Genomic DNA, 16,532 nt, shown 5'->3' with positions numbered 1-16,532 from the left:
GAATTTTAGATTTCATAAATTGTTGCTGAAATCATGCAATGCCATTTTGAAAACGATGTATTTTAAATTACCTGATTTATAGATAGGCGTTATTAATCAATGTCGCTTGAATAGTGCTGTAATGCAACATCATTATTAATGATAGGTATATACAAGCCCCGGCACAATTAAAAATCCAGCGACGTAGCTTCTGTTTTACAACATTTGGCGGACTAATCCGCTTTACCGCTGACCGCTGATCCTCTTCAATTTCAGTAATTGTACAGCGTTTTCATTTATAATCGCCAGATTTTCGATACTGTTCCTGACCCGTTATTAGTTCTAGGTAGTCAGAAAAACCTCTCTGACAAATTCACAAACGTAAAATACTAAACCGAAATTCTGCATACTTTACACAAAGGCACGTCTTTAGCACACGAAAAATGGGTATAATGCGTTGTTAATAAGTTTCGTTAGTTTTACGAAGATTTTTTAATGTGTGGCTTATCTTTGGCGAAGTAATCCGCTTTGGTGGTGGCCACTGATCCTGTTCAATTTCACTAATTACACAACGTTTTCATTTTGTAATCGCCCGCTTTTCAGTGCGCCTCTTCCGCGGCCAAAATAAAGGAAATCACTTTATTACTCTACATCAATAAAGCGTTTACCGCATCACGCCGGCTATACCTAATTACAAAACTTTTATAGATAGATGTAATTAATTACCCAAATAAAATAACACACTTTACAAATTTTTACAATCTCGCGAATAAAAGACGAAATAAATTCCGCGATGATTTATGACATAAAATACGCAATTTCTATGATGGTATTGTTGAAGTTAGTGGCACATAAGTTTTATGAGGGATTATACTACATATTTTTACGGCTTATAATTCATACAAAGTAACAATCTCGTTCTCTAAGGAATGATGCCATACGGCATAGGCGCCCATAAAGTAATTGATATACATATATAGCAGATAAATTTTATTTTTGCTCGTTAAACTTTTCAGAAAGACAGCCGACTGCAATGAAGATAGGCCATGAAACTATACAACTACAAATTACAACTTTACGTCCTATTTCGCCAAATAGAAACGTCGGCTTCGCACGGAATCCACACCTGTAAATTCAAATTTTCGCGCCCGTACGCACCGACTGTCACGAAATATAATGAACTTGTATTAATTGAAAATGTTTTTTAACTCGCTACGTTTCACGTTCTTCCAGCTACATATTCGCTAGCCTATAGGAACGCCAGGTTCATTGTTCGTCGATTGTGTGTCTTGTTATCGTACTTAGTGACCGTTGGTGATGTGCTATATGACGTGTCGTGGAATTTGAAAGAAAAAATAGAGTAAGAACCGAAGCAGCTGTTGAAGCGTAAAACTTTGTTAATTTAATTGTTACCTTAAAAAGGGAACACGAGTAGTAGTAATTCTTAGCAGACGGGTTATAATTTCGACAGTAAATTTGAAAAGACCGAAAGTTGGAATTTGAGTTTATTGTAACGAAGAATACATTTTTAAAGACGTGTAAGGCATTTATGAGGCCCGCATCGCTCTTTTCCGAATAGCTTTTCAATTTTGTAGGCAACGATAAGAGTTATAGGGCAGATGATGACTTCGGACATAAATTAAATGCGCATAAATGTAGGTAATAATTAGATTTTTGTTTTATGATGCGTACGGTTGATAGATGAGTCCGCATTGTAGTTTATTTTTATTCTGGGTTGTCCGACGCTCAAAAAACTACATATATATAGTGTATTGCGGAAAGAACGTGTGTCTATTTTGGCCATCAATAATCCCATAAATCACGAAGCGGATGACGTTTACAACCGAGAGATAAACAGATTTTTTTCGGAAGAGGAACCCTTGCATTATCGCGACGTTAAACTTGAAATGTCAATTTCGTGAAATTAATAGAAGGTGGCGAAGCAATATGAAGTTTTAACACTTGTGCGTACCGTGGCAGACAAGCGTGAATTCGAGTTTGTCGGACGGTTCGTGAATCACAAATTCCGGCAATGTTAAAGATTCAATGAAGAATAAATTAGGGAGGTAGTCGATTCACTGGAACCACAAATAACACCCTGGAGGACAAAACGGGACACGGAGCGTGTTACTTTAGTATTTCCTTAATGATTACCCGTTTAATCGATATTTTCCCTAGCAATTACGACTTTTAATTAACGACGGATTAATCTCCCAATACTTAAATGGCAAAATTGCTCCTCGGTCTTGATCATCCTCGATAAGGTCGCGCTAATCCCCCTCCGTATGACGAAAACTGTGCAAGTTTTTATGGGATTTGGTAAACAAACTACACAAGCTGGCCCATAACCATTTCACTGTCCTGATAGCCATAAAACTACGTCGAGTTGCTTGCTATAGCCATCTCCCACTTAATCTGATTTCACGCTATATTGCCATATTTTTCCACTCATTATCTGTTTAGTTTTGTACAAACAACCAGACGAAAACAGCCCTTGGTGGCGTGAAATACTCAGACGGGCTTGATTTGCTGCTAATTTATTGCATCATTGGACACATTCCAAAATCGTTTTAATTCTTCACATTGTTACTATTATAATAATAGCAAAAGCAAAGCTCCAGCTTATTTCTTTTTAAAATCCTGCTAAACGCCGACTAGGAAATAACATGCGAAAAAATAAAACTATCAAGTTTACACTACATTTAGCAATATTTTGGCGCCGGACGTTTCTGTCATTATTTGCGCATGCCTTCCACTATTCTAAACGCCACTAATGATTCCATTTCGACGGTCGGGACGCCACGTTATGAACTTAATTCCGAAATAGACCGAATTGTTACGATTTTTTTAATTAGAACGAACTGCATTCAATTAATTGCGTTAGTACGAATCAACACAAATTGTAATTAAGCCGACTTAGATTTATATTAAGCATAAAAATAACAGGAGAGAGAGCGTTGGGGAAAAGGAGCGCGCTGGACACAGCATTCGAGACTAATTTGATCGACTAGCAATTGTTGAATTACTTAGGTTGAAACGAGTTGTATTTCTGCATCGTTGTTTCTCGATTTCAAGCATGTCCCAAAAAACATGGTTGCTTTATAATTACTGCATTGATTTGCATAAGTACGGGTCAGCAATAATTAACGCTCTAGCTGTCACATTAATAATTAAAAAACTCGTTCGAAGAGTGTATTTTTCCTCGTTAACAATAAATAGTGTGTTTATAAAAGTCGTAAAGGTTGTTTGCACCGGATTATGACGGATTTGGCAAATTCATCGGCTTTAAGATAGTAATAAAGTGAGATTTGTTGGTGTTTCTGTGGCTTCGGTGGCTTATTATGCATAATTATTTGTGCAAGAACCTGTTGGCGTTAGCGTTCTTAAATTCTGATACATTTGAAAAGTGCAGAAAACCTGATCCCGGTATTTCTGTCCTGGCCGGGTTCTAAGTCATCGTAATCATAATAGATGACGTTCGAATTGTTTGCACACTGCTTGTTGCAAAAGCGATTTTCAGGATTGGCTGATTTGGAAAATAATGCATTTGTTATTACGTCGGGACAGTGAATAATATGCAACGATCAAGCCTGCTTAATTTGAAGTGGATTTGTTGAACCATAGGGTTCGTACGTATAACCATGTACCAATGGAGAAAGGCGTGTTCTTGCTTGAAGTCAAGAATTCAGTGGGTGTGAACATAATAATATAACTGGTTTTAATAATCGAAATGAATCTTTACGACTATTATGATAATGTGAGCTGTTGAGCCGTTTTCCTTGCCATTTACAATAGTGTACGTGGGGCTTGAATTTGTTCGGTAAGGCCGCAGTTAATTAGGCGCCTAACTCGAGGACGTCTTTGCACTATGCACAAGATAAAACAAAGAAAAAACCACGCTCGAGTCATTAACCAAACTTATTGCTTCTTACGAGCGCTACATAACCTGAAAGTGAACTCGTTAGCCATCAATTTACCGCAAAATCTACCCACCAAATAAAAATAATTCAAACGATCAATTCGATAGTCTTCGGGCGTTCTAGCTTAAAAGAGATTGACAGTCAGAAATTGGTACATTAGATACACTTTAGTGGCGGGGTGCAACGGAGTGGAATTACGGAAAAGCACCTTGATGCATCCAGGGATTACTCCACGAGCTGTCATGGCGACATCTTTACATTTTCCGACCAATCTACCAATACGCTTCATGTTCCACGGCAAAACTCATATCGTCGAACATACACAAACACGCTGAAAAACGACAAAAATTCAAAGACCTTACAATTTTATTCACCCCCTTTACCAAGCGAAGGCGATAATAACTAAGTTACCTTCTTGTCTCGCTATATTTTTTCACAAACGTCACTCTTCCGACTTGTTTTCGCCACGAAAATTTCAACAAGCTCATACAACATCCTAATTATAGGGTTTTAAAATGGAAACCGCCCTCGACATAAAACTGTCAATCCAAGACCCACTTAAATTGGAAGGACCCGGTTATTTAATAATGATTGGGAACCGAAGAACTAACGCTACTGACTTGGAACCGTTACGACAATAGATCAAAATGCTTGGAAAGGTTATTTTAGCACGACAATAGTAAAAATAAAGCGTCACATACTAAGTAAGTGTAATAAGTTAAAGTTTAATTTTGTGTCGTCTGAGAGCCCAAAAATTGTCTGCCGGTCCTGTGCGCACACCACGGACGAATTAGGAACGGGAATCCAGGTAATCGAAATGGGCGACCCTCCTCTTCAGAAGAAATTAAAACATATTGTAAAATCCGACATTTATCATTATAAAACAAAACCGAGCAGGTATAATATATAAGAAACCCCCATATTCTGGTCGGAGCAACTGCCCACAAACGTCATAATTCATTTGCAGTTAAGAATAAAGTCTGACCCGGTCGAAGAACGAGTAGAGAAATCCATCTGTCAGCTATGACAGCCCTATTGTCTAAGTTGTGCACCTCGTACCTAAGGATTATATCTTGTTTTTACGCTTGACCAACACACAAAATGCCTTCGACATGGTCGGCGTCTTCCTCATCCAGGTGATTTGAAAGAATCTCAAGAGCCCCCGACACATTGTCAAATTTCACGCACCACACATATTTGCTCCTCAAGCAGCTGCCGAGGCTGAAGTGCTTGACACTTGAAATGAAAGTATACTCGGTTCGTTTAGGTGTACGTCATAAAAATCTACGAACTTGTGTTTATAATAATAACGATTAACGTTGTGATCATGTTGAAATTTTAGCAGGTACGACCTAAACAATACGGTTTGAGTGCATTTCCAGGCAGCGTTATCGAAGGGGAAAGAGAGTGGCCGCAGTTGTCAAGAATTCGAGATGTTATCTGCGAGTATATTAAATATTGAGCTAAAACACCACTATAAGACAGTCTGTTCTGACTCGATCTTGATAGCTCAGCAGTTTATTATTCGGATCGATGTTTCCAATTTAATTTGCAAAAATCGGCCGATTTGAGCGGGTTCGAGTGGATGGTAATTGTTTGGACAGTTTCGGGGAAAATTTGGGTAATATTGTGGCTGGTAGAGGTTTCACAACAGCAGTGGCATTGCGGTCAGTGAAGTTCGCAGGCCGCACTTCGCACCGGTCTATCGTTGGAATGCTTGACCGGAGGAAGGTGGGGGGGAGTGGGGTGACAGCTTTTGTCAATGAACTTGGCCTCTTGAGGTAACACCAGCCAGGTATTCAAACTTGTACAAATTCGTGTTATTATTATTGCAATAATCCCATTTTGCTTACGGTAAGTATAGCACCCGGTTTAAATCGATACAGGTGAACTATATTTAGGTAAAGTTTGTTGAAATCATAAAAATGAAACTTTCCGCTAAGAAATAAGATGCCAAAGTAACTCGAAACGGGGTTTCACAAAACCGTTTGTCCGTCTGAAACATATTCATTAACTTTATTTTATCTCTTTGCTAATTGAAGCTTTTTGCGTTAATTGCGCAATGCCATTTTATCCTCGTCTACTTTTTATACAAAGTTCTTCATTGTTTTATTTATCAATATCTGGCATGCACCCAACTCTCGCAAACTACCCAACCCTTATAATTAGCCCGACCATTTTTCAATCAATTTATTTTTATTATCTCTGACCCCAAATCGGCCTAACTTAAACTACTCCTTTATCCCAGAAGTTTGAATAGTCCCTAAGCTTGTATGTTTAGCTGCTTAGATGCTACTTCGAATCTTGATACCACGAAAGGAAAAACGGCTACTATTATTGTTTGTTTTTCTCTCAAAGTAAGTGATCTCGTATAACTACACCACCTTTGCATTTGCCACCACTCGCCCCACACCACTCTATTTACTTTGCCATCAAACTATTCCGCTACTTTTTCTCATTCCCACTCTCTCACTCACGCACACTATACTCATACAACCGAAATAAATAACTCAGTAGCTGTTTTTACAAATTTGTTATTTATTTTGTGTATTATCAATAATAGATTTCAAAATTAACTCAACACATTCATAATGTTAATATTTGCAGTTTTATCATATTCCCTCGTAATTATGTAGTGACATTTATTATTAATGATTGTTTAGATTTAAGCTATTTAAAATTTCTATATAGCATAAGCTTGAGCGGCTTACCATCAGTGGTTGCCAACAAATACATTACTATTTAATAACCGCTGCATCCCAAAAATACACGTTGCAAAAATAAAATTGCACAATAGTCTACCGAGCGCCAAATTCATCCGGTGACGTCACAATCATAATAGTTTTTAATAAATGTCAAGATTGTACCTTTGGTTGTTCCTTTTCCGTCAATACCCTATATAGTGTATGATTGTGATGTCGGGTGTGCTTCAAGGGTCAGTTTTAAAATCACTATTGTTTGCTATTTTAATGAACGATGCGGAACATACGACTCATACAGAATAAATAACCTTACACCGTTACGGTAACAATTAAATGAAAGTAATAGGTTCGGTAGTTTCGCATATTTATCTGCGAGGTGCGAAATGGCGAAATAATATGGAATTAGATATTCGTGAGAATGATATTATTTATCGTTCGTTGGAGAAATAAAAAGAGACGAGGTATAACAGTTAACAGCATCATAAGACTGAGGCCGGAGGTATTTTGCATATCGCCGAAAAGCAGGATCATGTAGTGGATGATTGTGCGTATGTATATTTCATTGGATAAACAGATTGTACCTTATTTATAAATTATAATACCACACGCGAATTAAGGGTTCTGACTAAAACGGAATTCATCGTCGAAACATGAGTCCAGAAGTTAATAAACACCTCATAAAAGGTAAATCGCCACTTATTGCGCCTAAGCCCATTATCATAAATAGCGAGTGTGGAATGGAAAAGGCGTATACAGGTAAATCGGTGGCAATAAATTCTTGATTTCTTACACAGTGCGAGTATGTGCCCTCTGTAACCCGCCAAATAAGGGTTACGAGCTCTTCGCTGTTGAACATCTTCGCGAGCTGTTAGATTTTGGTATCAGATATGTAAAAAAAGCGGAGAGGTGAATGAACACTTCTGGTAGCGTTGCTAATATATAGATGTTGTTCACCCAAATTGATAAAATCTCTGTAAAACCGAAATAAATTTTGATAATGGTCCTAGTTATTTGTCTAACTGGTCAGGTATTGTATTTCGGTAGGTTTAACGGAGCGTGTTCCACAGTATCATCAGGTGTAAAAAATAGAATGTTAAAATCTGATACTAGTGGACATGGAAGCTTCAAAAATAAATTTAAAGCGCGTTTAAATGAAACTTTCTGCCACATTCGTGATAATTATAGCCGTGTTTGTTATTTTTCTGACGTTTCTGTCTTAAACAAATTGTTTCATAATCCTCGCGCATACACTAACGCACTAATTACGCGGCCGCAATGTTTAGACGAACCGAATTTTAATTTCCGTTAGAAACTTGATCAGATTATGCTAGATCTCGTTATAGCTTTAGTCGCTTTTTCTACAAAAAGGATTTTAATTTGCCAGATATCTTGTTCTCAGCAATCACTTTGTGCATATTTATTACCCGGAACTTCTCGGTCTTACACAAAAATGTATTTGCAGACTTCTCAAAGTTTGTTAGCCGCAATGGATGCTTTTTTCATTATCCTCTCAAGAGAACTCTAATAACGTGTAGTTAAGCCAACGCGAATTATTGTCAGGGTGTAATAGTGATGTAACCAACGGCTGATTGCGTTAAGACAAAGGCGTTCAATTTTGGGTTGTAATCAAAGTATTACCGCCTTTACATCGAATGGTGGCACATGTTTATTGTTGTAAGCCACGTGATTCCGTTCTCTTGTCGCTTCTGGCGTTTTAATGCCGCCATCTGGCATGTTACGTGCATTTTTTGGCTCCCCTTTAAAAGGTGCTCGGTTTTCGTGGCACTCCTATCAGAATTCATACATGCATAAAAATTTCATTATTTCTATTCGTTTCTCGGTTATTTATGGTGCGAAAATTGGAACTTGAGTAGAAAATTGTTTCCTGATAGGAGGCACAGGGGCGCACAAGGAACACGTACACCTACCACTACAAAAACAACGCGTTGCAACAACACTAACTATTGAAATTCTGCTGCATTCCCGCTTTTTATTGAATCCATCAATATCATAGAGTAATAGAAGACGTTCAAGAACTGATAGCTCAGACGTAGTTACTGGAGTGACATTTTTCATGAGAGGGAGCGAGACCACATGATGGCATTTTAGTATGTTACTGCATTGTCTGTGAAGGGCCCCAAAATATCTGTGACCGGTTCTGATGGCAATTTCCGCAGTGCGTGTATCAGTGATAAAGGTAGTTGTAACTAGAAGTGGCGCATGTGTTCATTAATTCTGGATTATATGCTTTTATGGTGTGGTTTTACGGTACGTTTACCTGTGCAAGAATCGCGAGTTTGAACACACCTTTATTTGCCAGGTAACAAGTGGTCATTGTATAATTTCGAGAGAAAGAAGAAAATTTCCATAGAGTGATGCAATTCGACTGGGGGAAGAGGTGCTATAATTAGTTTGCTCAACAAATTTTAAAATAAATCCATTGATTCGAAATCCTTTGAAGTTGCCGTACTCCATTAATTAGTAAGAAAATAAATAGACAAAACTCCCAATTAAACATGCGTTGCTTCCGAACACTTAAGTATATTCTATCGATGACTTGTTCACGTCGCCACCTCGATTTTCCCCCACCCATGCGGTGAAATCGTAAACCAAAATTGAATTTTGGTGATGATATGAAAGCCGACGGAAACGTGTTGTTTGGCAGTTATTTACGTCAAGGAAATGTTCAACATCTATCAGTGAAACCATCTAAGAATTTGCAACGAAAATATTGGGTATTGGCCGTCGATTTTTATACGGTTCGTTACACCCTGTCAAGACGGATTGCAATCGGCTCACATATCCCCAATAATTTGCTTCAAAAATAAAGTGCATTCCGCAAAATTGCACTCGTTTCGTTCAAATAACCGGATATATCGACACTTGTGTGAATAATCTGGCTAATTATAATTCGTGCACAGGACGTTCAGACGGTTCCACAAATAGTAGGTGAAACTCAAACTGCAAACTGTGTTCCTTTTCGGCTTTGTGGTTTACTCGTTTTAATAAAGAACGCCTGTCGCTGACTGCAGTTGAAGCTGTTAACATCAGCGACAATAAATAAAAAAGGTCTTACCTGGACATCCATATTTTTAACCTGTCGTAAATTTTACTAGACGAAAGAATCTGGAAGGACAAGACAAGAACCTTTTATAGAATCCGACAAAAGTATGACCACTACAGGTAAAAACTTGTTATCTCGTGGTCAAAGTATTCACCCTTTGAAGCAAACTATGGAAACAAGAATTTAACAACGCGTTCTTAAATAAACTGGTCTTTCTTTTTAATGACCATAACCACTTTAAAATTACCCGTATTCATTGAGTGCACACGACAAAATTACGTAATTGATTGAAGAACAGGATGTCGCTCTTATTACTTACTGCGACTATACCCAAAAACGGAATCGTTGTACTGAAGCAAGTATTTGCAAAAATTATCCCGTTCTCTTCCACGCGATATTCGCGGATCTTTTTGTGTAGATAAGGGCTTTAACAAACCTATAAAACGACAAAAAATCAAACTCGTATCGGCACAAACCGCGCATGGCTTGCAAATTTGTTCAACAAAATTGTAATTTAAAGCACTCGCAGGCAGCGGGCTCGCACGGATAAACTTACCGCTTAATTAGCGAACTGAAGATAAGTGCGCAAAATAAAGACTACTACAATTTGGTGAACATCGTCTGTCATGCTATTTAAACAACAACAACAACAACAACAAAAAAATTGTTGCTAGGGTCGCCGGCTGCTCATTAAGTTATGGCTGTCCTGGAGGGGTTCGTTTTCGAACGGTTTGTTGTTGCGCGGTTTGTCTTTGAACGGTACGTTAGTTACAGTTCTGCGACGAGACTTGTCTGTTTTTACCGGTTTGTTATCTCGCGTCCATATTCTTCACGGTACAAGAAATGTCATGTGACCGTGTACTGACCATCTTAAATAGATAAACGTAGTGGAACCCTTTGCGGTCGAACCATAGAGCTGGTTCGCGTTTCAAAAATGAACTTCGTAAGCGTATCTGTATCTGGTCTTTAACACCTTTACGGTGTACCTGTGCGCCTTTAGAAATCAGTGTCGTCGAACTGCGGGACTTTTGAGTCGATTAATCACAAGCCGAGCCATTAGCGAGCTGCCTAGAAAGCAATCACCATGCGATTGTTTCTTATGATATTCAGTTGTCTTGCGTAGTTTAAAGTGGGGTGTTGCGGTTAAAGTATATTGGTTTTGGGAACGTGTGGGTTAATTTTTGATGAGTTTTGAGTTTATTGTTTTGGGGCTGAATGTGGGTGACGCGAAATCAGTAGGGCAAACGTGGAATATTTCATTTAGTGGGGCTTTTGTAATAATAAATCACGCCCTTGTTCATTTTTAATATTTTTTGTGGGGGTTCAACTTTAATATCTCATGTATTAAGGACCCTTTACTAATTTACTGTGTCATGTTGGAGAATCCCTCGAAATTGAATTTTCTTTGGTACATAATTCAAGAATTGTGGTCGAACTGAATTATATCGTCAATAAGTAATAGGATGGGTCCTTGAGTTTTGTTGTCTTTTAGCTTTATTTTAAGAAGATTGGTAATTGGGGATAAAAGAAAACGATCATTTCAAAAATAATAAATTTTGATGTTCCCGCGAATACGTTTCGTTTAAATAAATCACTACACTGTGCTAAATTAAAAGTGCAGGTCGGAAATGAATTTTGGAATGGCCGGACTGCTAAACACGCAATATTACACTCAAAGTCAGGAAACTAGTATTGATTTACTTTATTGGTTTCGTTATGGTGTTAAACCGTTTGTTTACGGTTTGCAACAACATAGTGCAAACAGTTTAATATTACTAATTTACGTAGTTACTTCAGTGTAAACGCCGTATTGGCTTTTATTAAATAATAGACATCCTTCGTAACGCCTATAAAACTCGAAATGTGCAAACAACTAAATTAACACCCAGCCGACGGTTTATCACCTGCATATTACAGTTTTCGCTGCACTTTTAATAACTCCGACTCTTTGTAAACAAAAATTAGCAAAATCATTTTCATTTCTTTCGCTCTGTGAGCTAAGAATAAACAAGTCCGCGCTTCATAAAGTACCGACAATTGAGATTATTTAGCACTCAAATTACTATCATATTTAATGTGCTAATGAGTTGAATAAACGCTATGATTACTATATTGTAAAGCATGTCATACATTTTGAAGTTCATTAAGTATCCTACACATCAACTTAATTTATTAACGTCGGTTGCCTCTTGATTAAACAATTAAATTGAGTATTTGTGCGAATCAGCAGATGTCTTCTAACAAATCTTCCTAAGGAACAACAAGGATCAACGTTGTCAGTTTCATCTTAAAAATTCACATGTCGAAAATCCTCTCGAGTGGAATCTGAACGAAAAGGGATATCATCATCAGAAACAAATATTGACATTTTTATTCTCCTACACTCGTACTGTTTCTCCGTTATTGAAAAACGTCTTGCGTCTTATCAGCCGTATCTGAATGACACGGTTTACGACTTACAAATCTGCGGCTTGATTACGAATTCTTCAAGGCTGAAGATCACCCCGCCAAATTTTCTACAAACGGATGTAAATTTGGCTTTGAGTCCAGCGTAAGTGTCGCTGTGCGAATACTAAGTCGACTCCTTTCTTCTCCTTTCCCAATAAAAAGGGTTTAGTTAAGTTTAAATAGACTTGGTCTTTAGTGAAATTAGAGATCGACCGTCGCAACAAACAACATGGAAAGGTTAACGAGATCCGCTTTGGTGATGATGTTGAGTTTCATCTTAGTCTGGATTAAAGTCAAAATCCTATTTCGCCATAGAAACGGTATATAAGCAACAATTAAGGGATAGTCCTGAATTTGTGAGTCATGATACTATCTGGGTCTCTCCGAGTTCACTTACTAAATAAGGATTGTGTCGTGGTCGTGGCAGTTTAGTAATGAATTGATTTCGGTTTTATCATGGTGGGTGCATAAAGTTCACTCGTGGAAAGTCGCGACTGCGACTCTTCATAATGAATTATGCGCGTTAAGTGCATGACCTGCGACGGCTAATTAACGAAAAACGTATATTTAATATAATACATCACGATATTTATAAAGGTGTGTTTTCTCTCTGGACGTCTTACTGTTGCGTCTACTAGAAATACTTTTTTTGGAACAACAAATTCACTCTTTGAAAATGATGACTATAGCGGGTAGGTGTATCGCGGTAGCCGAAGGGAGCGAAGCTCGCGCCACGTATAACGCGTAATTATGCAAAGTAAGCAAGTCGTCTTTCGAGATAGTTTTCTTTAGCAAGTAAAACGTCGTAATGGCAGTTTGGTGTCATGTATTGATTTGGGTGTTACGTGGTGGGTGTACAAAGTTCAGTGACGGAAAGTCACACTCCTTATGATAAATTATGTGCAGTGTGTGCATGAGTAAGGCTGGGGTAATTAATGAAAAATGAAATGGCAATGCCTTTTAAGTGGTTTTAATTTGCAGTCGGTGTAACGGTTGGGCTGGTGTAAAAATTGCGAAACAATTTATTGAAGAAGGGTCAAAGAGCAAATGTTAGAATTTAATCTATAATTATCCAGCGAGGAGAGCAAAGCGATAGAAGGTTAATTAGAGGAATTAATAATTCAGGCGGTGTTGAAACGTATGAGTACCTGAAATTAAAGAATTTTATATGGAGTGACCTCGGGGTTTGCCAGATCCCGTTGTAAGGATGCGAGGAAGAAAAGGAAGCAGTTAGGTGAGAACAAGAGCACGGTCAGAGACATCTCGACCGCCGGCGGCCACGGCGAACACCTTAATGCAGATACTTTATATCGGTAGATAAGTTCAACCCGTTTTGAGAATGTAATCAAAAACATATTCGGTGGAGTTTTCTTGGCGTAGGTAGTGAGTGGCCGTGTAAAACTGCAACTTATTATCTGAAGGGCATCGACCGGACATACGTATGGCATGGCTATCAACGTGCACAATACTGCACACTGCACGTTCCTCGTATTCGTGTATTCTCTGTGTCTACTTCGCTTCGAGACTGCGGGAATTCTTCTCTGACTGGGATCGACGAGAATCCGGTCCCAATCCAGTACCAGCCCCGTTCCCCTTACATTATTCAGGTCAGGACTCACCACCGACCATCCAGACATACTCGCCCACAATTAATACCAGCATACCAAGAAATTTCTTTCCCGCGAGCGACCGCTCCGTTCTTAGACAAATCTGCCGCGAAATCGAATTGACATCATTTCCCAACATCCATTTTGACTCTATTGACTCTAATGCGTCTCGCCAAAGACATCCCAGAAATTAGAAACTGATCTTGATTTATCTTGCGAGATTTAATACGCGGCTATATTGCTAAGTGCCAATTCGCAGTGCGCGCTTTCACCAGCCCCATTAGTTGTACCTTTAATTTTAGATAACATAGTCACAATGAAGTGCGGTTTCAAGTCATTAATATAATAATAGTTTATCGCGAGGTTTAACCCACGAACATGAAGGAGATAATAAAGACATAAAGCGAAACAACATAAGTTTCGAAGGCGTAAAATAATTGCGAACACTTGGTCTTAGAGATAGAAGGTAACTAAGACGTCAAATATTTCAAATTGTGACGGCTCTACTATTTAAAGGTTCCGTTTAATGACTTGTTAGCAGCAGCATGTATTTATAGAACTACTCCTTACACACTGAAATAATAAACTTATGGCAATAATGACCCAACATGCCACTTTTCGTGTGCCAATTTTTTAAACCAAGGTCTCTACTTAAAAGGAACCCGGGCCTTCAATGGAAACCATTACCATTATCAATATAAACTAATTAATTAATACGTTTAAAACGTAACCTAGTTAGTCCTGTCTCTCTTCGCCGACATTTTACGTACTTCTATTGCCGCCTAGTTCCAAGCTCTTACAAGAATATGTCGCAATCTATGCAATGAGAGACAAATCGAAACAACATTATTTACATCGTTTATAAACACAGTGAAGTGTTAAGGACGTAATCGAGATCCTTGAGAAATTCCAGACCTTAGTTAGTACTCGCTAAAAGTCTAGATAAAGTCTCCTCCCGAAATCAAGTTTGCGTGCTTCATAATCAATATATTTCGTGATTGATCTTTCGTAAATGACAGATTTTCCGGCAATATGGCGGTTATTTCTAAAAGTTTGTTGTGAGGGGTTGCATCAAATAAACTTCCGACATACGTATACGTGTAAACATAGTTGTTTTAACTTCATCCCTCTGATCTGCGCTGTCAGCTATCCATCATAACTTATTAAAAATTCACAAACGCAAAATACCGAGAAACGAAGCAGCCTTGGTCCTTGAAAATTATACACTAAAGTGAGAAAATGAAGAGTCTTGATTTATTATATTTTTTTTCCTCCCACTATTTGTAATTATTATTATTAAACTTAGACACAATCGCGTACGAGAAAAAATAGCGAGTCAGATTATTACAGTCTATATTTAGAAAAATCGGAGGTGTTGGTAAATAATAATTAACTATTTAATTGCGTACGTTTTTTGCATTGTTTACAATGTTCGCGTTTTTTCTTTCGAAATGTTATTAATTGGAGTCGGTATGGATTCGTCTGGTATCCTTGGTATTACAAAACATTAAGTAATTGGATGATATTATACATCACAAATCTCAATAGGAGCGCAAAGTCATTCTGAATGTGCTCGGATGATTAACCAATGGTAATGAAAGAGTGTTCCGTTTCCCATTATGCGAGGGGAAAAGAAGTTCGAATGTTGCTCAGCGTGACATTCAGATGACAGATTGTAAGGCTCGTTGCAGAAACCGCAGCTATGTATTTGCTTATATTGTGTGTTATGGTTCGGTTGCAATTTAAATTATTTCGGAGATAAAAGTTGGTTAAAAGTCATTCGAGATAAGGTGAGACGGTAACCACGACGTAAAGTTTGTAATGCATATGCAACAACTCTATCGGCAAGTGAAGCATCAGCCCGATCCCAGATAGTAAAGACAATTCCAGCTTTCCTACACCGTCTATAAATCGCACTAGTTGCTCAGAAGACGGACATTTTAATAAATGGCTACATTCCTAAATGGACACATATGGGAAGAAGCCAGTTGCGAGTAAATTTTTTCCAGTTGAAAAGTCAGATCGGGCTAACCGATGACATTGATGAAGGAATTGTTATTAGATGTGTGGCGGAAAGAGTGCGCAGTTTTGGTTCGAAAGTTTATAAAGTTGTGGCGTAGCAGGTATTTGTGGGTGTTGTAAAATTTATGGTGGCACACGTGGTAAAATGCTCTGATGCTCTGCAGCCAAACTTGTTTTCCACTTGTTGAATTTAACGGTAAGATAGTGAGATGCTAAAAAGACGGCAACGCGGATGCCGATATTACCGATCAAGATTCCTCTGTCCGTACTTTCATAATGTGTATGTGCGTCTAGATATCGCCATCTGATATCGAATTGAATAGGGCCAGTGACATTTATATATGTGTCAATTGTCTTTTATAGTGTGCGGATTTTATTTTACACAACAAATGGCTTTATAAGATATCGGGAGAACTGAGAAGAGAGATATCGGCTTCGATATTCCCGTACAAGCATCCACTGTGGATTTTTTCGATCGGCAAACCGGCTCGGCCTCGCAAGAGATACGGCCGGTAAAATCCCGAGATTTTCGGCTGTTAAGTGACAAATACGCGGACAACTTGCTTGTCTTTTGGATGTGTTATTTGCCTTGGCATTCAGCAAAGTGAAGTTAGTGCATTGCGTTGCTTACCGCCCGCCGGCTACACATCTCCGGTGTTCGGTATTCACACGTCAGTCAGGCACCAACCAGAGCCTTTTCAATGCGTGCGTGTACATATTCATTTGTTCTTTCTCACTCCGGCCGCTACGGCCATTGTGGTGGTTGTAACCGGAACCCCTGAGTCCCGAT

General features: G+C 38.4%; 2 protein-coding genes across 2 annotated transcripts in view; one reads left to right on the top strand and one right to left on the bottom strand.

Annotated features, from left to right (window-relative positions):
• Positions 1-9,700, bottom strand: part of LOC135141880 (cytoplasmic FMR1-interacting protein) — a 64,415-nt gene extending 54,715 nt beyond the window's left edge. The window contains exon 1 of the mRNA XM_064073453.1: positions 9,678-9,700. Within this exon, the coding sequence (XP_063929523.1) occupies positions 9,678-9,685 (8 nt within the window). The 5' untranslated portion in view covers positions 9,686-9,700. The remainder of the gene's footprint in view (positions 1-9,677) is intronic.
• The window catches only part of LOC135141881 (ephrin-B2-like), a 58,212-nt gene that overhangs the window by 33,014 nt on the left and 8,666 nt on the right, over positions 1-16,532 (top strand). The gene's annotated exons all lie outside the window — the stretch shown is intronic.

This window comes from Zophobas morio, unplaced genomic scaffold (assembly GCF_036711695.1).
Source record: "Zophobas morio isolate AGI-343-1 ecotype UQ-CSIRO unplaced genomic scaffold, CSIRO_AGI_Zmor_V1 ptg000044l, whole genome shotgun sequence".
NCBI classification, from domain to species: domain Eukaryota; kingdom Metazoa; phylum Arthropoda; class Insecta; order Coleoptera; family Tenebrionidae; genus Zophobas; species Zophobas morio.
Note: the sequence above shows the minus strand (reverse complement) of the source record. Positions and strands in the feature narration are given on the sequence as shown.